The 24,592-nt window shown below is 35.0% G+C and overlaps 1 protein-coding gene across 3 annotated transcripts in view; it reads left to right on the plus strand.

Annotated features, from left to right (window-relative positions):
- LRBA (LPS responsive beige-like anchor protein) overlaps nucleotides 1-23,956 on the plus strand; it is a 400,194-nt gene extending 376,238 nt beyond the window's left edge. For all 3 annotated transcript variants that reach the window (XM_061350996.1, XM_061350998.1, XM_061350997.1), the window contains exons 53-56: nucleotides 11,014-11,115; nucleotides 12,332-12,546; nucleotides 19,910-20,061; nucleotides 22,415-23,956. In XM_061350996.1, coding sequence (XP_061206980.1) covers nucleotides 11,014-11,115; nucleotides 12,332-12,546; nucleotides 19,910-20,061; nucleotides 22,415-22,505 — 560 coding nt within the window. In that variant the 3' untranslated portion in view covers nucleotides 22,506-23,956. The remainder of the gene's footprint in view (nucleotides 1-11,013; nucleotides 11,116-12,331; nucleotides 12,547-19,909; nucleotides 20,062-22,414) is intronic.
- The last annotated feature ends 636 nt before the right edge of the window (nucleotides 23,957-24,592 follow it).

Below are 24,592 nucleotides of genomic sequence, written 5' to 3' on the forward strand. Positions count from 1 at the left end.
TTCCTGTAACTGCCATTGCATGAAAAAAATTGCTTTGACATGATTTGTTCATAACAAATCCGGATCAGCTGTTACTCATCTCCTTGCTTTCTTCTAAGAGACTGTGTGTGTGTATATATATATATATATATGTGTGTGTGTGTACAAATATAAATGTTCTGCCAGTATTTTTTTCTGTTGGGATTAAGCAGACTGCTGTCTAATTTCTCAGTTTTATTTTGCCTGCTTCTTAAATAGCACAAGACTTTTTTTAGTCTTGCAGAACCTCACCTAGTATTCGTAAAACAACAGTTACAACTCGGGAACTCGGGGATTATGTAGTTTCAAAGTATCCTCACATCAGTATTATCCGGCCATTTGAGTTCCAAACATTTAACTCATTTAGTTCTTCTCTGATTGAGACAGCAGTTCTTCCTGCTGCTTTTATTTACATTTGCTGCCTGACTGCAGTTGGCTTTTTTTACTGAAGACTTTTACAGAAATACTTTCAGATGTATGGCATCAACTATTAGTTATTGGTTGCTTTTAATAACAGACCAACTTTTCATGAAAACATAACATATTTCTGTGTTTATAGAATGACTGTTACTTCTGACATCATTGTTAGTTGCATCTCATCTATGCTTGGGTATCCTGGTTTTGTCCTTACTTGATCAAACATTGTCTCTTACACTGGTTCAGAAAAAGTCTCACTTATTTTGTTCTTTCTGCTTGACTTTCCTGTGTTTACAGTCACTGGAGAGCTTTAGTTGTGCCAGGCTTGTATCCTCTTGTCTGTCTTATTCTGCAGTATTGCAGTGGTTTTCGCTAGTATCCTTATTGCTTTTGTTTTTCTGTAGACTTAACTTGCCATGTATCTGTAGAAACCTATCTTCCCAAAATGCTTCAAAAATTATCTTCTTGTCCTTGTTCTTTTCCTTATAAAGCATATTGGACACTCTTATACCTTCATCACTTATAAGTAAGTCCCTTTCACTACCATGATTTTGATCTGTTTTGCTATATTGGTTATAATCATATCTATTGGTTAAAATCATATAATATTAATATTATTCATTAAAAATAAAAATATATAGAATATAGAGAGACTGTTCTATTGCTTTCAAAATATGTTCAGATTGTTCATAATTAATTTTTATTTTTCATATTTGGAAAACAAAAAGATATCTAATTCAGAAATTTTGTTTCTTTAATGAAATCAAGACTTAACTAATTGAAGTATTCAGTACCAATGAAATGTAGAGTCTGTATGTAACTGTACTACTATTGCTAATACTAATGTCCTCTCTTCTGAGTTACTGCATTGATCTTCCACACATATGTGAATAAAACAAATTATATTACCTCTTTTATGTCAGTCATCCCATGAAATTGGAAAATGTTACTCTGTGTATGCATCACATTCGCATCATAAGGATTATGGGGGTACTTTCGTTGTATAGTTCTGTATCTTTTAAAGGGTACTGTATTCAGGTTTTCTGAAGTGTGTTAGAGAAATGGTTTTAGTAGTGTAGCTGTGTAGTAGGGCACATGTGGATGTAAGCACATTATTTCATACTTCAAAAAGACAGTTACTGGATTTAACTGAGATTTAATTGAGAGGAATCATTGAACACTTTTACTACTTCTAACATGTAGAATATCAGATCAGTTTTTTAAAATGCATCATCTTTTCAATTTATAAAATATGGAATCTCCCAAAGGGTTCAAAATTCAATCACCACATTCCTGTTTTGCCAAAGAAGATTCTAGCTAATATCCAAGCTACTTCGAAAAGAAGCTGTATTTTATTGGGGCTTTTTTGTAGCTATAATTTCTAAATAAGTATTTGAATCCCTAAAAGGCTTGTTATCAATTATCGTTATTCCTAAATTAAACTGATGGTCTTGAGACTAGAGAAATCATTCGTTTTAATTGTTCTAGTAATAATAGCAAAAGAGAAAACATCTGTCTTTCATCAACTGCTTACACACATTTTTCAGTTTACAAATTTAAACTTTTTATTAAGTGAGTGCTTGGTATTTAATTAAGTAGATAATGCAGGTGACTTAAACATTGAAAGTATGACCTGATGAGCATCTTTGTGTTGGTTCATTAAAGAGTAATGTCACAGCTAATAATTCCTTTGTGCTTAAGACATACTAATCCTGTAAACCTTAATTTTATGAAGATTTTCATACATGCTTTCCTCTGTAGACAGTGAACAGTCCCACGGAATTCAAGCAGGTCATCAGTCTGTTGTTAGCTTTGTAGCAAAAACCCCTCTTTGCCTTCTTCCCCTGTCCTTATCCTCATCTTGAATTAACCTGTATCTTGGTTCCCAAGTTTCTGCATGATCTTTTATTTTCAGTTTCAAAACCAATGATAATAGAGAAGATAAGGCTGCAGATTTCTAAAGAATGCTTATAGCATAAATATTCATTTTAAATTTTAATGATTATTTAAAAAAATAATAATTTGGAAGTGGTTTGCATAGCAACTTATTTTCTTAAAAAATTAATAGGGAAGTAGTTGTAAAAAAGTAGTCTGTCAGTGTCCCCTTTTGCATTTATCATACTAAGTAGTGAGGGTACCAAAATGTCCATAAAATAACTAATCATGAGAGTAACGGCAATTCTGCTATTATTGTTAATTTCTGTCAAATGGTAGTCTACCATAATAGCTAAAAATTTTAAGAAACTACAAATACTAAAATATTTTTGGAATTGCTGTAGATATTAAGACAGTAGATGCTCTTCACTGTAGTCAGTCTGTTAAGACTGTTGCTCTATGATAACAGCACTGAGAGTTTATAACAGCCTCCATGTGCTCCTTTAGGCTTTTATATGACGTTTATATTTTATCCCCACAGACATTATATTATTGTGTGAGTCCTTCTTTTAAAAAAAGCCAGTAAATAATTTAATTATTTTAACACTGTTTAGCTGCAGACATAAGAAATACTCTTTGTTTCTCAAAAATGGCTAGACACTGTAGCACAATATTGTGTATATAAAGTAAGAATCTGTAGCACCATCTGCTGGCATTGAGTTGAAAGCTGATCTTGGGACTGACTCGAAGCTCTGCCTGGTAAAATATTTCAAATAAACCTATTTTTCACTCTTTTTTTTTGGGGGGGGGGGTGAGGGTGTGAAACCCAACCCAGAAATACAGTCTTTATCCTTTTAATTAAAATTATAGTTAGAAAATGCAATATGAGTTTACAGTTAACATATAAACTGAAACAGAAATAGGTCAGGAGTATTTTTTTAAGTGCCGTAAAGACTATAAAAAGAAACTGAATAATTTTTTTCTTTTTTACTAGAGATTTAGCAAATGCAATACTTATTTTTTTTTCCTGTTGTAAGTCAAATTCAGTAAAATCTATTTCACAGGGAAGACCCACAAGGCTTAGAAAAGTATCTGTAGCATGTTTTGAAAAGGGTAACAACAACTAAATATTCTTCTGCCTCACATTTACTGCATTGTTACTATAGTTGTGAAAGCCTCATGAAAGCTTAATGGACAGAAAGCCCTGATGCTGTAATTAGTCCTACAATTTCCTGTGTCTTTACTGGGGCACTGTTGTAGCCAGTGGAGCGAGTACTGGAACTACCTGCATGAATCTAGAACAGAGCCTTAAATTATACAGCTACAAAAGGTCACTGTCGTTTGTTTTTTAAACTGTAACACATTGATACCTCAAAGAGGTTGAGGCCTCATTCCTCCAAGTACTCTATAAATCACATATGAATGACGGTTCTAGCCTCCAAATATTTAAACTAAAAGAAGATGAGATGTATAACAGGTGGATGAATTCTGGTGTATCATATGGTGCTGAACAAGCAATATGATTTTGTATTTATATAATGCCAAGAAAGTCATGCTATAGATACATATGAGGACAATGTCATCACTGAAATGCAGTAGCATTCACTGATGGCTTGGAAAGCATTTAAATAATCATAGTGATCTGGTACTGATGAGCGTGTAAGTTTGTGTGCTTTGGCTAAAAGTATGTCCTACAGTGTTAAGCACTGCATCTGTATCATCCTAGTTTTCAACAGGCTAATAGAGACTCTGTTTCAGGATTTGTCAGTCAGAGTAGGTAATTGCAAGTAGCATTTTAGAGTGAGTTTTAGGGCCCAATCCAGACTCAGTTGAAGGCAGTATATATTTCAAGACTAGAAACAGAGAAAGAGTTTGGATGCTGCTTTTTTTGTCAGTATCCAGCTTTAGGTCTCGCTGAAACTATATTCATGAAACTCTTCAGAAGGATAAGGATATTTAGTGTTTCATAATGTAATGCAGACTTTTGATTCCAGAAAAAAATGCTATGTTTACAACTTGTAACTAATAATTGATTTGTTAAAAGGAATTATATAGTAAATTAACATAACCTTAGTGTGCACCATATGCATAGCGGTGGGTAATGTACCTTGTTTGGTTGCTGGAAAAATAACCATTCAGTTTGAAGTTTATATTGTCTTAAGACAGAACAGAGTACTGCAGAAGACGTAATAACTTACAGTCTAGAATAAAATTATTAACTTAAATGTTGTAAAAATTATTTGGTCAATACAATAATCCTTACTTAGGTAGGAAATTATTTTTTAAGTATTTCTGCATCTAAATTATATTAACACTAGCATTACAGCATAAGCATCACTTTGTGAGTGCAAGAATGCTATATGTAATTAGAATTATAGCCTGCTTCATTGAAAAAGTATCTGGTTTAAAACAGTTACTTTTAAAAAGACGGCTAATTCATGTATGCTCTGAGTTTGGCACATCCCATTGGTATTCCTGGTTACATTGATACGTGAAGGTGGTAAGCATCTATCCAGTGCAATACACTACTGGTGCACTGGTTTGAAACTAACTTTACAAAAGCAATCAAATAGCTAAAGCACAGACTTTTATACATGCAGTTATGAACCAGTATTATTTTGCAGTGATGCATTTTTCTTATTTTTAAAATATTTTCATATAGGACTTCAATATTAAACAAACAAAAACCTGCCAAATTGAGCTCAATTATCATATAAAACCTTTCATCTCAGATGATTTTCTGCCCAAGGTATGAAATACTATGTAAGTTTCAACTAATGGTCAGTCTCAGCATGACTGTTTTACAGCAGTTCCTCAGTAGGTGCTATTTCTGACCGAAATAATTGCCTGATGGGTCTTTTCTGTTGAGGTTGTGGTGTTCTGTTTTGTTTTTTATTGGGCTTACTAAGTAATGGAATATTTACAACTATAAGCCACATGAGAGAAATATGAAGAAAAGAGATTATTTTTCAGCATAAACAAAAAAAGCCCCTTCATAAAGTTGTTTTAGAACATTCTCAAATGAATAAGACAGTGTTTTAAAACTTCAAAGCTGATATTTAAGTAGCAGTTTATGAAGTAGAGATGGTGCAAATATTAAAATATTAGTGTACACTGACCCTGAATATTCACCTGCATATACTTTCCAGGGGCTTCAAAAAGGTCTGTATTCAGTGGGAGGAGTCCTGCTGAATGACTTCCAGGACTTCCAGCAGATGATTACCCAGCAAAGGCGAACTCATTCCAGAAAGCTTTGCATTGCACATGGGGTAGGAATTAAGAGGCCTGGGGTTATTGACTTTTGCAATCTGAATTGTAATATCCAGTTCATGAAGACCTGTTAAATCTTTTTCTTTACTGTTTTTATTTTGGAAACACAGTGAACCTGTTGTCTTCACACAGTGTCTCATTTTAGTACTGAATTGCACGTTGTGACTCAGGAGGGAGTACAGTAAGTCTTTCCTCTGTTATATTTTCTGAAACGAATTCTTCAAGATAAATATTTTTTTTTCTTCACTGAAGAAATGTAACAGAACTGTGTCATCTTCTGTGGTTTATGTTTTAAATTCTGCTACAGGATAGAATGCTATGTTGTTCAAAGATGCTGTCCTTTTTTCAGAAAATGTATGGCTGAAGTGTCCTTTGCAAAACCAAAACTTGCATCTAGGCATAAGGTTGTACTTCTTGTTTTAAAAGAACTCTGAACAGATGGGAAGTAGTTTGAAGGAATTAGAGGAAATGCTGATGGAGTGTCGTGTGAAGAATTGGACAACAATAAAGTTCTTAGATAATATGAAAAAATTACATTGTTACATAAAAATGCGTATTTACAAAGGAAAGATCATTCAAACTAAAGTTTTAGGAGTATGTCAGTAACACTGTGTGATATCACTTTAGTAAGATCTTGCATCCATCAAAGAGCTAGACTTTCTGAGCAAGAAATAGGTTTTTAACCAGTTGGCTGTTATTTAAATATTTACTCTGTGTAATCTAAAAATAATGTTAATATACAGAGTTTATATAATATTTGACAGTCGTCACTTTGATGTAATTAAACTCTGAAACTTGCTATATAATCAACATAGAAGCCTAGCAGCAAATTAGTTTTCTTGATTTACTTACATTTTGCTGAAAGCACGTTTGTCCAAATGTCATATATTCTATAAGTATATTTATACTTCTCAAATTGATTTCAAACCTATTGTTTTCCTCAGTTTTTATCATATGAAGCAGCTTCAAAATTGTGCAATTTGTAAAATGATTTTTAGAAGACTTTTCTTACATATATCATTTGTTTTAGTTAGTGTATCCTCTGAGAAAGTACTCAATCACTTATTTTTGCAAAAAGAGAAATAGGTAAAAAGATAGATTAACTGATGCTTCATTTAATCTGGATTTTATATTGGCATAAAATCATATAATTAATTTGCCATTTAAAAGTTCTCTACAGCCTCTGTAATCATAGAATAAAATCAGAAATTACTATTTGGCTGTTTGTAACTTAATTAATTGTCTTCTCAGCATAAAACATAAAAAAGAGCATACTCAAATATTTTATATTTTAATGTGTTGCATATCATCTCACCCAGAAATAATAGGAAGAGTATCTCATATTTCATTGTGAGTTTTTCAGTCGATCTCTAGTTTGTTTTCTTTTTAGGAAGATATTTTTCTTTAAATAGAATTCTGGTGTTTGGCTCAACTGTTACAGCTTAGTGCTGAAAATACAGAAAGCGATCATTTTAGGAATTTACTGATGGATTTAAAATGTCATGATCCTGTTTTGTTTAATATCACTGAAACTAAAAATATAAAAAAAGAAGGGAAAGGCCCAGCAATAAAAACTAATTTCTTGTTAGCCAGTAAAGCATATCTTCTTCTGGATGTCATTAAACTAGAAGAAAGTTTTGACTTTGCTATAATCCCACTGTTCCTTTTTAAGCATAGTTTCCAAACATCTAACATTTTTTCACTGAAATACCGCTATAAGCTGACATGGTATCATGTGCTCTTCTTTTATCTTCTGAAGCTTGAATTTTATGATTTAAATGTACTTCAGTCACTTAAGAAAGAGTGATATTTTATCCTGTTTTCTATGGGAAAACAGCTTTGCGGAAATTATTTATTGGATTGTAGGAGAGTTCTTTGGAAATAATTTAAATAGTTACTGTAAAGGTATTTTGTCCATTACTGGAAAATAACTTTTTGTATGCCTTCTGTGACTTAAATCATTGACTGCATTTGTTGCAGTGTGAATTACAATTCTTAATGCAGTGTCATTAAGATTCTTAGAGCAGTCAGCTTCAAGTAGCAAGCCAGCAATGATAGAGACTAAGGATATTATTATATATTGAGCTGAGAAAAGCACATCTGTAAAACTGTTGTGTCTTGGTTATTAGTGCTAGGATTTGAACTACCTTTAATTTCATTTGACTTGTTCATCTTTCTTAAGGCTCTCCATAAAGATGCGCTGAGTATTCTTTTGAGGCCTTAGTTAGGGTTTGCATCAGTGGTCGTAAACCTGCTTAGCGGACAAAGACTCTTTCCCCTTTGAAGTCACTTCTCCAGCTTTTCAAAAGGTCTGCAAGCTGGTTCCCCTAAAACAATTTTGAAAAGTTTGAAGTGGTGCCCCTTAAACCAGCAACAAAATAAAATTTTCTCTTTGCATTACTGAAAACCATGACAATCTTCTGAAGCAATAACAGTTTAAAAGCTTTTAAAGAAATCTGTTCTGCTCTATGACCAGCTTTTAAGTTGACCCCATTATTTGGAAAATTAGAGTCTTGAAAACCCCTAAATACGTGACATTCTTATCAAAGGAGTCAGCCTGACTTTTCACAGGACTCCTCTTTTACAGTATTTATTCAAGTCCTAATTTCTTTAAAGATATTATTGAGATTTTTTCAATTTCTTTTTTGCATCAAAGTGTTTCTTTAGAATAGATGTAATTTAGTGAACAGTTAATATAATTTATGAAACACTGATCCTGACACCTGTAGATTTTATACTCTTACTATGTTTGGTCAGGTCCAAATTCTAAAAAGACTGAGAGCATTAGTTATGTAATTTTACTTTACTGTGGTCTGTTACATTATGCTCAGTTTATACTTACTGTTTTAAGAATCTTATTCTCTACATTTTATGTGTATAGTTACTGACAGTCTAATGTAGGTAAAGCCTACAGTCTGTAGTTGCTGTAAGCAGTAAGTTTACTATAGGGATTTTGTTTATCTGCACCTCCTAATATTCATTCAGACATTGCTTCTTATGTGTCCTCCTAACTCCAACATCTTATATTGATTACCTCCACTACAAAGTTGTACGTTTAAAACTTCTCTGATTTCAAAAGTTTCTTTAGCATGTGTAGTATATAATTAGATTAATTCCTTGCTGATCTATGCAAGTCTGTGTTAAATGCAATTTCTGAAAGCAAAAGAAGGCAAAATAAAGCAATAAACCAAGAATTCTAGAATTTTGCTAACATAGGCAGTTAATTTAAAAGAAAGATTGAAAAAGAAAGCAAAACAAACCAAAAACAAAACCGGAATCTAACAGGAACTTTAAATGCACAAAGCTGCCTCCTTTTTTATGGCTTGGGAAAAGCAGGAAGAAAGAATTGGGTGAACAAAATTAAATTGTTACTAGCTAATAAGACTGCAACGGTTGCTGTTTCCCCTAAAAATACAGATCTGTGGCTCATCTACACAATGTTGATTTATTAATCTTCTAATGTGCCTGACCCATGTTTAGGCTAGAAAATCTCAACAGAGCAAACTTTCTCTAAGCGGTTTGTGAATGCTCATAGGATCAGCCACCTGAGAAGTGTCTAGAGGTCATTAAGTCTACCCTTATGCTTCTAATTTGTTGGGAGTTTTTCCTTTGCTTCTGAACTGTCTGCCATACTTCCTGGGTTTGAGTGTGTTTTGCCAAACATTGTAGGAAACAAAAGCAATAGCTTTTAATGATTATTTATTAAGAGATGAGGGACAATTCAGCAAGTTGTCCCAAAGCATTTTTACATTTAAAATGTTGATCACATAGATTCATATGTTTGTGTATATATATGCACACATACATATTTAGTGTATATGTATGTATCTAAGAAGAAACAGATTTATTTACTTTTCAAGATTTTGTATTGTGGATATAAATTATAACAGTAACTGCAGAATAAATCAAATTTCAAAAGGTCAAAATACTTGATTTGATACTTTGTCATATATTATGATCTTTTCTAAGAAGCCATTTGAATGTGGCAGCCACATGGACACTCAGGGATGTGTTGCAAACAGTCTGAGTAAAAATGTAAAATATGGAGACTAAGCTAAGTTTTATTTATGCTAGTCCAGCTGTACATTTCTTTTCCCCACAAGTGTCTCACTTTACACATCCAGGGTCTGAAGGAGCTACCTGATTTTATATATTTCTGTAATTTCTAATAAGACCCGGTACCAGTAGTGCTCATTCTGTTAAGGGTCTACAAGGACAAATGAATGACTTTATGCTGGCTTTATCTTTTGAAAAGTTACTACCCCAGATGTAATTTGAATGATGCTACCTTAGTATCAGTGGACTCAGTTGGCCCTGTGGTAACTGTCTCTTTGCAAAACCACCTTCTGTTTTGAAGAAAATAAGTTTGATTTTATGACTGCTTTACTGCCTGGTTGGTATCTCACATATCATCATTTATTGTGAAGTGAAATTATTCCCTGCTGCTTAAACTCTCGTCTAATCCTTTCTGAAACTACGTGATAACGTTGCCCAAGATACATTCTTTGGAGTTGAAATGCTTTATAAAATGCTGTGTATGAACTAATTATATGGTAATACAAAAATAACATTGTGATTTCCATGAAACACTAACATCCTTGAAGAGGGTGATCCAGCTAATGACCTGTGAGTAAAGTCATCAAACTATTTAAATAATGTGCTTTGCTTGCCTTTTGTGTTCTTCACCTGGAGAATATTTTATTTTTCTTCCTTTAAATGTACCACTTATATAATTTCATTTTCTGTATGGTACCCATATATGTTTGATTCTAAACAGAGAATCAAAAAAAAAACTCAAACCAGTTTTATTTGTTCTTGTTGCAAGGAAATATCTAATAGGAACAGCGGTAATTAACGCTGGGTTAGGGTGTTCTGATTTTGTAAACTCATCTGAAGTTCATCCTGAGTATGGTCCACGCTCCACATGTTACAAGAAACTAGATATCAGGCTGAGGTTTCAACTCTATTACTAAGTTAAAATAAAATCAGACAGTGGATGTTCTACCTCATCCTCAGGCACTGTAGGTGTCTCCTTTCAGTTCCTATCATAGTGACACTTAGGTTTGCTTAAGCCTGTTCTAGGAAAATGTAGTAATTAATTTATATCTCTTCCTCCACAATAAATAAAAATAAAAAGAGGGGGAGACGGAGGGGATAATGCAAATTTATGTGCTCCAACTTTGATTTACTACACACCTGACTCTGATATTAATGTGTGTTAGTAAATGTGCAAGCTGAATTCCTATAGTATACTGCTGCTGTACTAAATAGGTATGAATACAGTACCACCATATGCAAACAGTAGCATAGAAGTGATTTGTAAGGAGCATGAACTCAAAGAGCAAGACTACTGAAGACACTTCAGTGATTGAAAGCAGTGATTTTAGAAATAGACGGTAACCAAGGATTGCTTTTATTGTTTTTTCATTGAAGGTGATTTTGCAACTCCTCGAGCCATTTTGACAGGACATGACTATGAGATCACCTGTGCTACCATTTGTGCTGAACTTGGCCTGGTAATAAGTGGTTCAAAAGGTAAGGTAGCCATTGTCATTTCCTTCTGTTCATGAAGCTATAATCCTAACATGAAAAGGAATATATTCTCAGGAGGCAGAATTTATTAACTTTATGGTAGCTTTATTGCTAGCCTTTTTTTCGTTGCTGTGCAATTTGAAACCTCTTTTTAAACATGTTAAAACTGAGGATTATTCAGACATTTACAAGAAGAGGTGACCACATCAGTTTCCCTATTATAGCCTACTTATTACTATTTCTGTTTGTTTATCCAGTGTGTAATTGCCTATAGCATACAGCTGGATACAGTTCTTGCCTGCCTGGATGGTGAAGAATGTTTGTTATGGATAACTTCTCAGAAAAGAAACAAAAATTAGTTTCAGGAGAAAGAAAATGTGCTGTCTTGTTTGTTTGATGAAGGGTAAATGTAAACAACCAACTAAAATTTATAGTCCTTCTGTTCAGGCTCTTTGAGCTTGGCTACAAAGCTTGTAATATGCCCCATCTGTGTTCTTAAAGACCTGCTTTTGATAGGTAAATTATAAAGAATGGCGTTGATTCCGTGGATGTTGTTATACTTTTCCTATTTGCTATTCCAATGTATTTTTAAACTGGAATTCTCTTAGCATTGGAATCTTTCTGGTTTAGTGTTTCCAAAGTACCTGCTTTGAGACAGTTTTACAGAGATGGGTGTACTCACCATCTGCACCTCTGTGCATTTCGATTTTATCCCTGTGAACGCTTGTGGCTTACATTCAAATCAGGTATTTGTCCAAATATATTAAGAAGCAGATATTTAGTGGATCATGTATGGGTTGGAATCTTAATATGAGAATGTATGCTTTTAGAGTACCTATGTGTGTAAATTCATTGCACTTACCTCTTCTGTCTTTGTATTTTAAGTATCTAATTTCAGGATTCGGTACATTTATTTTTGTGCTCTTAAAATTAACAACTACCAGCTTTAAAATAAAATCCCCCAAAGAGAATCTGTTAGGTCTCTAACTAGTTTTGATAGGTGCTCTAAAATACCTTAATGCAAGGGTTTTATAGGGTAAGATTTTCATCTTACTCTCTGGTACCCTTAAAGTCATAGGCTATCCACTTAAATATGATAAAAATCATTATAATGTATTATAACAATGACTAAGCGAGTGGAAGTCATTAGTTATTATTTGATATATAATGTCTTTAAGCATGTAAATCAATAACTAGAAATTTTATTCCTTCTCATTAGAAGGACCATGTCTCATACATTCTATGAATGGAGATCTGCTGAGGACATTAGAAGGTCCTGAAACATTAGAAGGTCCTAAAAACTGCCTGAGACCAAAACTTATTCAAGCTTCAAGAGAAGGTCACTGTGTCATATATTATGAAAATGGCCTCTTCTGTGTATTCAGTGTGAATGGGAGACTTCAAGCCACTATGGAAACAGATGACAAGATACGGGTGAGTGTACTCAAATGGTGTGCTAAGGTGCATCAGTTCCAGCTCAGGAAAAGTTATCAATGTTAGAGTTGTGTGGAGACTCTTTCTGTAGCCAGGCCATAGAAATATATGGTACTAGACTATAATAACAGTATTCTGGAAAAAAAAAATGTAGTTAAGGGAACCATGTCTTCCTAATAGTGTGGATTTTAATTTTAAAATAACTCTGTTCATATAGTGAAGAATACCCTGTAGGCATTTCCTTGAACTCAAGAATACAATTATTACTAGTTGTTGACCAGGAGAAGCTGGGCTAGTTCTTTACTTTTTGGTGTGAAGGCAGGAGGTTTTTGGACATGCTGTTTTGGTTGTTGGCTTTCATTTTTTTTGGCATCTCTGTCTACATTCCTTCATCTTAGCTTGAGATAGCATGTATTATACTGAGCTTCAGGAAGTTTATTGTCATATGTCTATATTTCAACTCTTTAGCTCTTTGACATTTGTTGAGTAGGTTCTATGTCTTTGGCTGCAAGAATCATGGAACAAATCCAAAACTATGCAGGAGGCATTTTAAGCTTGTAGTTTTATGGAAATTAATTTATAATACAAATGCAGGTCTTTTGACAGTTCCTATGAAATAGTACTTATGAAGCAGAGCAGAACCTGTACTGGAGAGAAGCAGAAATGTCAAAAGAATACTTTCCTTGGATTACAAATATTCCAGATTTTTTCTTGAATGAGAAAGAAAGGGAAGGGGAAAAGTGAACAAGCATTACCAAATCTGCCAGAAAGTTACAGAATGCAGCAGAGACATGAAGCAAGATCGCACTGCTTGGTCAGCATTCAAGCTACCTGAACTATCTGGAGTGATGGTCTCTGTGCCAGTCGTAACAGTCTGAGAGAAACAGAATCACGGAGTGGTTGAGTTTGCAAGGGACCTCTGAAGATCAACTGGTCCTGCTTTCCTGCTCAAGCAGGGTGATCTAGGGCCATGTCCAGACCCTGTCTCCAAGGACAGAGGTTCTACAGCCTCTCTGGAAAACCTTTGCCAGTGCTCAGTCATCCTCACAGTATTGTGTTTCCTACAGAAAAACTGTTTCACTATCTTTTGTTGTTGTAAGCATGTAGCAGTACTATACTTCCAAGATGATGTTCATAATCTGATGGAAGAGCCCAGCAACTCAGCTGCAATGTTCTCTTGAGCTGAGAGCTCTCAAGAGTTTTTTCCTTCATTTGGGTTGATGTTTCAGGAAGAAAATGCCTCTTCACTGTCATGTTTGCTGTACGTAATTATTGAAGCACTTTTTGATGTGCATTTTTAAATTTGCACCTGTTCTTTTCTTGACTCTATTCATATTAATTGTCAAGATAGAAGAATGTGTCAATAAATTTGAAAGCATTTTGATCTTCATGATTTCCATTTTATACCTTCATGGAACAGTGAATGCTCCATTGCAACTAAATTGTCCAGTGTAGTTCAGTGTATTCTTCATAAAACCTTCTAAAACTGTTGTGTACTAACTATACTCTGTTAATTGAGCATCCTTATGTTTCCAAAATGTCAGATAAGTTTATGGTGGAATATGCAGGAATTACTCTCTCTGTAGGTCTCTTTTCCATAGTGAAAGAGCTGTCTGCATGGGTGAGAGGACATTTGATTTTGGATGCTCTGGCAGCCACAAGTGTGTGTTTGAGGAAATTAAGTAGGAATGTGTGTATTTCTGTCCCAAGCCATTTTTTCAAGTTAATGTAGATTCTTGTTTCAATTTTTAATCTTTCTTCAATCCTCTGAAATTGCACTTTTGGCTGTTCTCGTACAAATGCTTTTGAGATTTTCAGCCTAACCTTCATTGCAGTTCTTTCCATAAAGCAAGCACGTATCACAGTATTTTCTCTTTCTACATTAATAATGTTGATAATCTGTCACTTTCAGTTGTGATTATGTTGTCAGTTAGGCCAGCAAATCTGTAAAATATCTAGAAATCCCTTGCTGGCTGAAACAATTTCTGTAGTGTTTCAGTCAGTACCCACAGCTTTAGGAATGTTGCTAGAGGCAATGGAAGTTCCACTCTCTGTGGGCCAGAATTACGTATGTGCAGGGGTTTGGGTTTTGTTTTATTTTATTTTGTTTTGTTTTGTTTTCTTTCTCTCCCAATGGTCCCAGTTGGGCTTTATGCTTAAACAACCTACAGCGCCTTTCCCAGTGCTTCTGCACTATATCATGTTAGAAGGCAAGTGGCAACTGCATGATTAAAGTAGGGGCATTTAAAATGCATAGTACCTACCCATGGGCCGTGCTGACAAACACTTTTTGTTGATTTTTGCTTGATGAGGGTAGAAAAGGGAAAGAAAAAGTCCTAAGTGTTGAATCTGTAATGTAACATTCTAGTTTCTGTTTTCTTATGTCATAATGGACCAGTACTTCAGAACGTTTTTGACAAAACCAGCAGATTTCAGTAATGACAATTTGGAACAACATTCTGATTTTCTTTCTTATATTCTTGTGCTAGAAAACTGCTAGAAAAAATTCAGACGCTCTGGGGAAATTCAGAGTCTAATCAATGCCTTCCACCTGTTTTTGTTTTAAATACTGTATTGCTCAGTGGAGCTTAGGCATATCACAGTACATGTACCATGTAATGTTTAGATATCTTAATGAATAACTTAACTCTAAATAGTCTGCTTGTTCTGAGAAGTAAAGTTATTTTACCCTAAACAAAGACTGTATGCTGTTTCACCCAGAGGAACCAATTTATTTTCCTTTCCTGAGTCTGTTTTGAAATGTGGAAGTGCCCACAAGACTCCTGCTGCTGTAAGCCAGGGCTGTCACTGTGTCAACTCTGCCTTTTTACAAAGCACTGCCTTTCAAAAATCTGAGATGTTAAAAGGGATTTGTGCAAAGTTTTGAGGCTTTCCAAGGAAATACAAGTCAGAAATGCAGCTTTTAAAACATTGCTGAAATTATGCACTTTGGGGATTAGTTGAGAGTCTGAAGCTCATGTTGTGAGAAAGATTAGTTGCAGAGTTGTTTCAGTTCCATACCTAGCAGAATCATAGATAAACTACACTGGGGAAAAGCAGAACAGTACAATTGATTCATGTTGTCTTCTATACCAGTTGGAGTACCTGGGAGTGAAAGCATCCTTTTGTTCGTTAAAACTTAAAGGGCATGTCATGGAACTGAAATGTTGACAGGGTGGCTTTTTCCTTCCATTCATTCCTTCACTCATATACATATATCATACATAGGCAAGTGGCTGAGAAATTTATTAATAGACAGTAAAAAGAAATAAATCAACATCTTGTCCTTATGACAAGCCAATGACTTAGCAAAATTGCATAGGTATTAGTAAGGGTTCAAAGACTATACTTTATTTAATCAAAAGATCCCAAAACCCCCTTCTTTTTGCAGGTAGTGGAAGAGTTAAAGATTAATGGCTTTAATTTGCCTTTTAATATAGCATTTTTTCAGTAAAAGCCTCAAGTATAAAATTCAAGTGAACCATGACCATAAGGTTAATGGATTTTCATCAGCTGAATTTCATAAGTGTAGCGAATAATTATTTGTCACAGTCTTCACTGCGGTTTGAAAATACCCTTAGGAGACTGCCATAACTATAGAGAAGAAAACCACCCCATATTGATTTTGCTTCTAATGAATAATCTTTTTAATAATTGTGTGTTCTGTGTTAGATCTCATGATCATCTACTCAGTGCATGCAAGTTCTAGGTAATTTGCACAGTCTTAGTTTGCTTTCTACCACTTTCTCACTGAGTTACGATCCTCTCCTAAGAGGGTGTCTGTATGAGCTTTCAAGTTCCTGGGGTCTGTAATTTGGGTGGTGCTTACTAGTGTTTTTTTAGGCTTGTACGAACAATCACAGAAACAAGTTATGGTTGGAATGTATTTTTTGGGGGTGGGGAGAGAGGGAAGATTCAGCTCAGAATACTCAACTCTTAACTGTGGTTAGTATTCTATTTTCCATACTTAGATGTGGTTGGAAAAAACCTCCACATACTCTGCTTTATTGTGTCTAAATGTACATGTATGTGTGGTCATCCTAATTCAAACCACAGCTGGAATAGGTTTATAATTATTTTTTCGGAGTTACAATATTTCATTTATGGTATATGTATTTACGTTGCATTCATTTCAAAGTTATTGTGTGAAATAAAATTTTAGAAATGTAATTCATTCTGATTACTTGGGAATTGTTGCTGTAAACATTCAAAATTTATAATATAGAAAGTCTATCTTAATGTAAGTGTTGCATATCATATAATTCTTAAAAGGTATATTTGGCATCATAGTAAAAGAGTACAGCAATACAAAAAAATAAAGATGGACAATATGTCTGACTTCAATTATTGCTGCTCACAAAGCAGTATCTTACACTGTATATTTTGGTTTCTAGGCTTGTCAGCAGTCTGTATAAACACTTCAGTGTTGCATTAACGTAACATTCTTGTGTTTTAGTTTTTCTCATTTTTGTGGTGCATGCGCTATAAATGCTGTGTGTTTAAAAAAACAACAACTTATTTTCCTTAGGAATTTAAAATCACAGTATGTTACAAGTTTTGCATATTGAAAAGCTGTAGAAGCAGAGATTGCAGGGGCCAAAATACTTGCAGACTTCAGCAGAGTTTCCTAAACTTAAATCTTTGAGCTGGAGTTTTGTTTGTAGACTATCATCTTGAGGCAATTTCCTTGCCTTGCAGTGACAGTGTTTTGGTTCAAGTGAATCAATCTATTTGTAGAATTTGTGTTTGAAACAGAAAAGCCATTGCTCTGACCTTCCTCTATTCTTTGTTCTGTTGAACAGTTTTGTGACTCCTTGCCTTGGGTCAGGGAGCTGAAATTTATCACAAATCAGTTCTGATGTGAAGGATGCATATTTCTTTGAAAAGGTGCCCAAATTTAGCTGATTCACAAATCTCAGGTTAAATGCATTCAGTAGGTAATGCTTAGCATCTACATTCTTTAGCCCAGGGATGCAGAGTTTTCGGCTGTAACCAATCATCACCTAAAATGAGGCACACAAAAATGCCATGGCAAGAAATGCGATGACATGATCCTGGATGGGGAAAGGGAAGCAGAGGAAAAAGAAGAGCAGAATCAAGGATAGAACTAAGGACAGAATGAAGGAAATGTTTGCAGGAGCAACAGGAACAGAACAATGGAGATGGGAATGTAGAAACTTGTCAGAAACTGGGAGAAGGCCAGGAAAGGCAGAAAAAAGTGAAGGAAAACTAGGAATTCGAAGTGGGAGCAAGGGAGGGAAGTATTAGATAGGATCAGGAGTTTTAATACTAGATAATAATGCTTCATGGTGGCAAAGTTACTCATTTTCCTTTTGACAACAGCAAATCATCCAGCAAACAACTAGCAAAGTTGTTTCTCATCCTTCCATGTGCTCAAATGAAGAGGATGATAGGCTGCTCCTGTGCTGAGTATTGCTTGCAAAAATAAAAGTAGGGAGCAGAGAAGTGAAAAATCAAAATTCAAGCTGGGGAGCAAAAGTCAGAAAAGAGAACTGAGAAGAGGTAGCTGGAAACAGAAGGAGAGCATAGGAAATAGTTTGGGTTTACAGGAATTCTTATAATTAGTAGCCCAAGTGGCAGTTTTAAGGGTCTTGATCTCTTGCTGGTAGCTTGTGTTGATGTCATTCCACATGAGAGAATTCATTCAACTTTTGTTTTTTTGTTGTTTGGAGCTTTTTGTTGTGGTATTTTGGGGGTGTTTTTTTGTTTTGTTTTGTTTTGTTTTTTTAAACTCTACAAACCCTTCCGTTTCTCCAGATAGTTGGAGGATAAGGCTATAAAATCAGGGCCTAATATCTTCAGGATTAATATAGTGGTAATAGCAAAGACCCATATTGAAAAGAAGTGCAAGATCTTAGTGCTGCTTTGAGAAAAGTCAATAATGGAGTATTCCAGGGTTTGCTGCAGGGAACTAGTTCTATTGTGTTTTCTGAGCAGGGGAATGCTGAAAGTCCACAGAGTGAGGAAGGCAATGGATGAAATGAATGCAGAACTGTTATTCAAGAAACCCCATAATATAAGACCTATGGGGTATTCACTGAAACTAGTAGGATCATGTCAAAACAGATAAAAGTATTAATTTGTACTGTAATAAACTTCTGCCATTTTTTCCTCCCTTTTATTTTCTCTTCTGCCCTGCCACCTATCCCCTTCCCCGAGGGCACCAACAGGGTCAAAAGCAGATAAAGAAAATTCCTGGGCATCATCTCCATAAATAGATACTACAGGAATGAACAGTAATATACTTTATGATATTCCTAATCCAGTGTGGATGATGAGGAGCACAAGTGGAAGGGACTGTAGCATGACCAACCTCAGAGCATCTCCTGCTGCCGCTGTTGGTGATAAAACACTGGGCTTAGATGAATCGTAGTCTATCTGATCCCATAGGGTATCAGTTATCACTTATTTTAATAAAATTTCAGATTCAGTTCTCTTAAACAACTTTTTGGCTTATTTAAACTATCAAAATCCCTTTTTAAGAAATATTTCTCATGCTTCCATCTTTGTAGATGATGGGATCATCAGGCATAGTCATCAGGTAACAGAGGAAAGTTGCTGTTCTTCCAGGTACTCTGTATGTATCATAATATTTCTAACAGTACCCAGGAAATATCAAAATAGATTTAAGACTGCTGTTTGAAGAAGTCTTCACTGTGAAAACCAATGATATGCCATGTTTATCCATGATCTGGATCCCAGATAAAGTTTTCAAATGCAGATAGGCCACCGGTCTCCATGACGCATGCAAAAGCAGGTTATAAACAATTGGATCTGTAATAGGTGGTTTCAGGATAGATGGTTAAAGGGAACACAGTCTCTGTTAAGAGTGGTGGATCATTATCTTATTAATCCAGAGCATTAATCAAAACATGCTGGTCTAAATTCTAGTAACTTGTGTAACAATTCTGTTCCTTCCGGCGTTCAGCCTTTTGTCAGAGAGAAAAGGAGGACAGCTTCTGCTAGGCTAGTATTAAAGGCAATTAGGGGAGCATCAGGTACTATATTTTAATGCCAGTGCTGTGGGATCTTGTAAATCTAACAAATTAGAAGAGCAAATTTGTTTAGCTGACCTCATATTAGATCTTTGGAATATGGAATACATCACAGGTGAGGTAAAACTTAACTAGTGACATGTATTAAAGAGATTTGTGCATAATAATGTTAATTCTATTGTTGAATAGAATAACATAACAATAATGTTGCTTCCCAAATGCTTGTATTGTTATCAAATCTCCCTAGACATTCAGCTGTCAATATGAAACTTTTTATGAAAGTAAAAGAGAGAGGGAGTAAGGCAACACATACTTATCTGACAAATATCCATCTACATTCCTCTTAGGCAATTCAACTGAGTCGAGATGGACAGTATCTGCTTACAGGTGGAGATAATGGAGTTGTCATGGTATGGCAGATGTGGGACCTCAAACAGCTTTTTGCTTACCCAGGGTGTGATGCTGGAATCCGATCCATGGCCCTGTCATATGACCAAAGGTTAGAGCGATGTCTGGCCTTCGCAAGAATTTCAGACAATATATACTTACAGTTAAATTGCATTTTTATTTTTCTTCTGATTTTGGTTTTCCAAGAATCACAGATCCTGGTGATTATATTGAGAATTCTGTGCTTGCCCAACTTTCTTTCTAACATGTCATATTTAGGGCAGGTAATCTTTTTCAGGATTTCAGCTCTTGGGGTAATGAAGAGAGATTCAAGAAATCTTAGTTTGGTGAACTTTCAAGATGATAGGTTGGATTCTTGGTCTGTGCCAATGTACAGTGTGGGACCCATGGAGGTGTAAGGTTACATATGTGATTTTCATGATTTTTCTGTCACTTATGATACAAATCATATTCCTAATTTGAGACATTTACGTTATAAATAGAACAGTTAGAAAAGTTGCACAATAAGACTCCCTCCACACATTGATATTTTACTACAGCAAATATTAATTTTAATTTCTAGAAAAAGTCATTTTATTGACATAAAGCATGTCAATATCCTTGAAGATTCCTTCTACTGAGGGCAGTCAGTTCCTGTTTTTACTGTATTTTTATGTTACACTTCCCAGTGCAGCTGTACATAAAAGTTCTTCTGTGTTTTTGTCACAACGGTATTGTTTGTTTATAAGATGGATGTTTACCATTTCATTTGTACACTTTAGCTTGTTGCCTAGAGTTTCTTTTTGCTGTGGTATATTTGCTTAATGGAGATACTGTGTGCTTTTCAAATAGATTTGGCTCCTAAATCCCCTAGGAATGTCTACATTGTGCAGTAAAGCATATAGCAGAGAATCTTAACATTCCACTTCCCGAAGTCCATGCTGTTTTAATATTTTTACCTTGACTATATTTATAAAATTTACATAAAATGAACTTAAAGAAATCCAAGCCTGCAAAATCCATGAGCTTCAAGCACAGATTCAACTTCTTGTTAAGCATAACTAGAGGTTATAGGCATTTGCAAGAAACAGTTTTAAATCAAAAAGCCCCTGCTGTTAAAAGTATGTCAAAAGCTGGAGTTACAGCTGCTGAATTTTAGACTTCTGAAATGTATAAAATTTTTCATTTAGAGAACCTTTAAACTGTAATTAATGTACATAACAAATTATCTAATTAATGTAATGTTACATTAATATCATAATGTAATAATTTTTGCATGCCAGTAAACTGAGATCTAATATGGACATCTATAAATGGAATCTGTTCGCTTTGGGTTTAAAGACACAGAAAGTCAGAAGAGATTTCTCAGAGTATTTTAGTGAGTAATTGCTCAGTAATTACAGGCAATTACTCACAGTAATTTATTTGGTATGCATGAATGTATATATTTGAATTACAGTGTGTGAGATGTTTTAACCTAATGCAAAACCAGTCAAAATGGTGCTCTTGAAATAGTGTGATACTATCAAAATGCAGTGTTTTGATCTCATATTTAATCTTTGCTTTGAAGAAAAATGACTGCTTTTTATTCTGAATACTTTTATTTTAAATTCTGAGACCTTTTTTCCTAAAATGCCAGTTTCATATGTCCTCATAGTTTGGATGTTCATAAAACTTTGAGCCTGTAGAAAAGAGACAATATAGAAACTCTTGTAATTGTGTTCTATGTCAAAGTCATGGCTTTTCAAACAGATCTAAATGATCTCGAGTAGTAGGCTAAGGGGTAAGGAATTTAGAAAGAAAGAGTGCCTCAATGGGAAAGCACAGTGGCCACTTTCAGGAACTTCCAAAACAATCAAAGCCTTCAGATTGCTTTCAAACCATTTCCAGCTGAAGTCCTGTGTCCACATCAAATTCCTTCCATATACATCATATGCTTAAATGGGGGAGGTGAAACTGAAACAAACACTTCTCCTAGCCTTCCTTCACTTTGCTGCTGCACCAGGGCTTCATCTGACTCTGGTTCCCCCCCCCAAAACCCAATGAAGCAAGCCAAGAAATAATCCCAGGAAATCAAAGCCCTGAAGTGGCTTTCCAGGACAGTGATGCTGGTAACCAATCCTTTATGGTTAGCCTGAAGCTATTCTCAACTGTAACTTCAGGCTAACCAAACAAACTGTTGTATGGTGGTTTGTGTGCTTTGTGATCCATAAATCTGTCAGGGGTGGTGCAAAATGGCAGTATTACTCAAATCCAGAATGCTGGAGTCCTTGGACGCCTAAACTGGGAACGCTTAAAAGTCTGATTTTTCTGGTGTGTGGAGCACTTCCAGCTCCAGCTGTCTTCTGTGGCAGTTGATCATTGGAAGGTGCATTCTCATGCCTGTATTGATGTAATTCTCCACTGTGTTGACTTGCATTTATGACCATGAGGTGGTTCACTAACAAATCTTGTGCTTTCCTTAGGTGTATAATGACTGGCATGGCATCTGGGAGCATAGTGGTTTTCTACAATGATTTCAACCGTTGGCACCATGAGTATCAAACTAGATACTGATCTTCATAGAGACCAAGATTAGCACTGATTTGGGCAGCTGTTGTGAGAAGGAAACTGAGCACAGCGCACCTCTCTTGGTGTCTTGCCACAACAGTGTTCCCTATAAATAGCTATCTTACGTCTGAATGTAACTTGAATTTGCTGGAAGAAGCAACCTATTTTTTAAAGTTAATTGCTATTTTTGTAGACCTTGCTTGACTTTTTTTGGGGAAGGGCAAAGAAGCAGAAATAAGGCTGCTGGGTTCTGTAGTTAAAAATCTATATTTTTAATCATAACGAGAAGTCTATTTTGATCCCTGTATGTAAAAGAAACCTAACCTAAAATTGGTTAAAACTCATGTTCTAGCTATATTATAAAGAAACAGATTTTCCTTCTGAAGCTTTATCTTTTACCTTGAGGAATATATGATTTTAACATAATGGAAATGAATTACGATGTTTGGGGAATTTTAAACTGTGCTACCTGTACCACACTTTGTCTCATACTTTTCCAAATGAATGTACTACATCAGCACTGAAATTTCTGGGAATCGATGGTAATACTTAAATTATTGTTAATGTAATTTTAAACTTTGCAAATTGTTTCCATCAATGTTACTATTCAAGCATGTTTCTAGGCCTAGACAATTAGTTCTTTTTTAGCTTGTTGTACGTTTTGTGCAGTTTAAGAGAGAGAAATCAGAAGTGGAGTTTGTGTTACATCAAGTGTGAATCCTTCTAGTTTTGACCTGGCATATCCTTCAAAGCACACCAAAATGTGGATTGTTCCTCCAAATCAGAAAGGCTATTCTGAAGACTTTAAACTCAGATTAGAAACCCATAGAGGCAAGTATTGCTTAATAGGTGCAAGCACCAAAGCACACTTCTGCTGGTTACTGTGAAAGCACTAAAAAGGCAGGTGTTTGCTGATGCGCAGCCTCCGTACAGCAGCAGAAGCACTAGACTTGCAGGTGGCTTTATTTTTTTCCCAGAACTAGCCCCTGCAATACTGTAGCATATGCCATGTTGCTTTTCTTCATATAGTAACAATATCTTTTGTATTTTGCTATCAAGAAATCCAGTCAGATCCTGCCCAATCATATTAAATTACCTGTTTCTTTTAGGAAATGAAAAATAATTTATATTAAGGAACAGTAAGTTATTTTGGTGTTGCACAAATCTACTTTTCTACAAGATTGCTGTGCAGAACTCTGTGAAAATATTTGTGAAAAGAACTGTTATTGTTTTGTACGTCTGTATTGCATAAAAATCTTCTTAGTATGTTGTGATCTATATGAGTTGAAATTTACATTCCATATCTGTATTGATACATACGTTTATCTAGCTGCCTACTAGAGCAGTTCCTGTTTTTTTCCAAGCATTTAACTATTATCTATCTCTTTCAGTAAAGATTTGGAATGACAAAATTCATTTTGAGTGATGAAATTAAATAAAATTACATTTGTAATTGAGAGCTTCAGTGGAGTACTGGGTTGTTGTGATTCAGTGTATATTCACAATAGAGGAAATAAGTGTTGTGGCTCATGCAGAGTACTCTTGATGTTTATGCAGTGGTGACTAAGTTTCCTGTGCTTTCTTTCAGCATTTTTGTACTGATGTGGTTACAGTGATACTGTAGAGTTAATTTTTTATGATGTTTTATGTAGCAGAAGTATGATTTGACTAAGTGAGGCTAATAGTTGTCATGGCTGTGGTGAGGGCCCAGTGTATTAAGCAGTAACTTTGTTATGCAAAAGTTGTACTTCATGTAAGTTCAAAAACATTCATAACCTTGTCAGATGATTTTGAGATGAAATTGGTATGCTCTTGAAGTGCAGTTTGCATTTATCTCAAGCCAGGGGTGGGTTTCTTGGGCTGGGTGGAAGCAAAAATACAACAAACAAACAGCAAAGGTGTATTTTGTCAAATGGAAGCCCTAATAGTCTTCTATTTATTATCTCCTGCTGACTTAGGAACATTTGTTATTGATCAAAGTAATAGCTTCTGATCTTAGAGCCAGAATACTTCTTGGGGAGTAGATTTGGTAGATTGCACGAGATGCTTTCCCAAACTGAAAATACGATTGTACCTGTGTGTGCAATCCTGAG

Source organism: Neopsephotus bourkii, unplaced genomic scaffold (assembly GCF_033783945.1).
Source record: "Neopsephotus bourkii isolate Nb327-2 ecotype Australia unplaced genomic scaffold, CSIRO-AGI_Nbou_v1 NB_547, whole genome shotgun sequence".
Lineage (NCBI taxonomy): Eukaryota > Metazoa > Chordata > Aves > Psittaciformes > Psittacidae > Neopsephotus > Neopsephotus bourkii.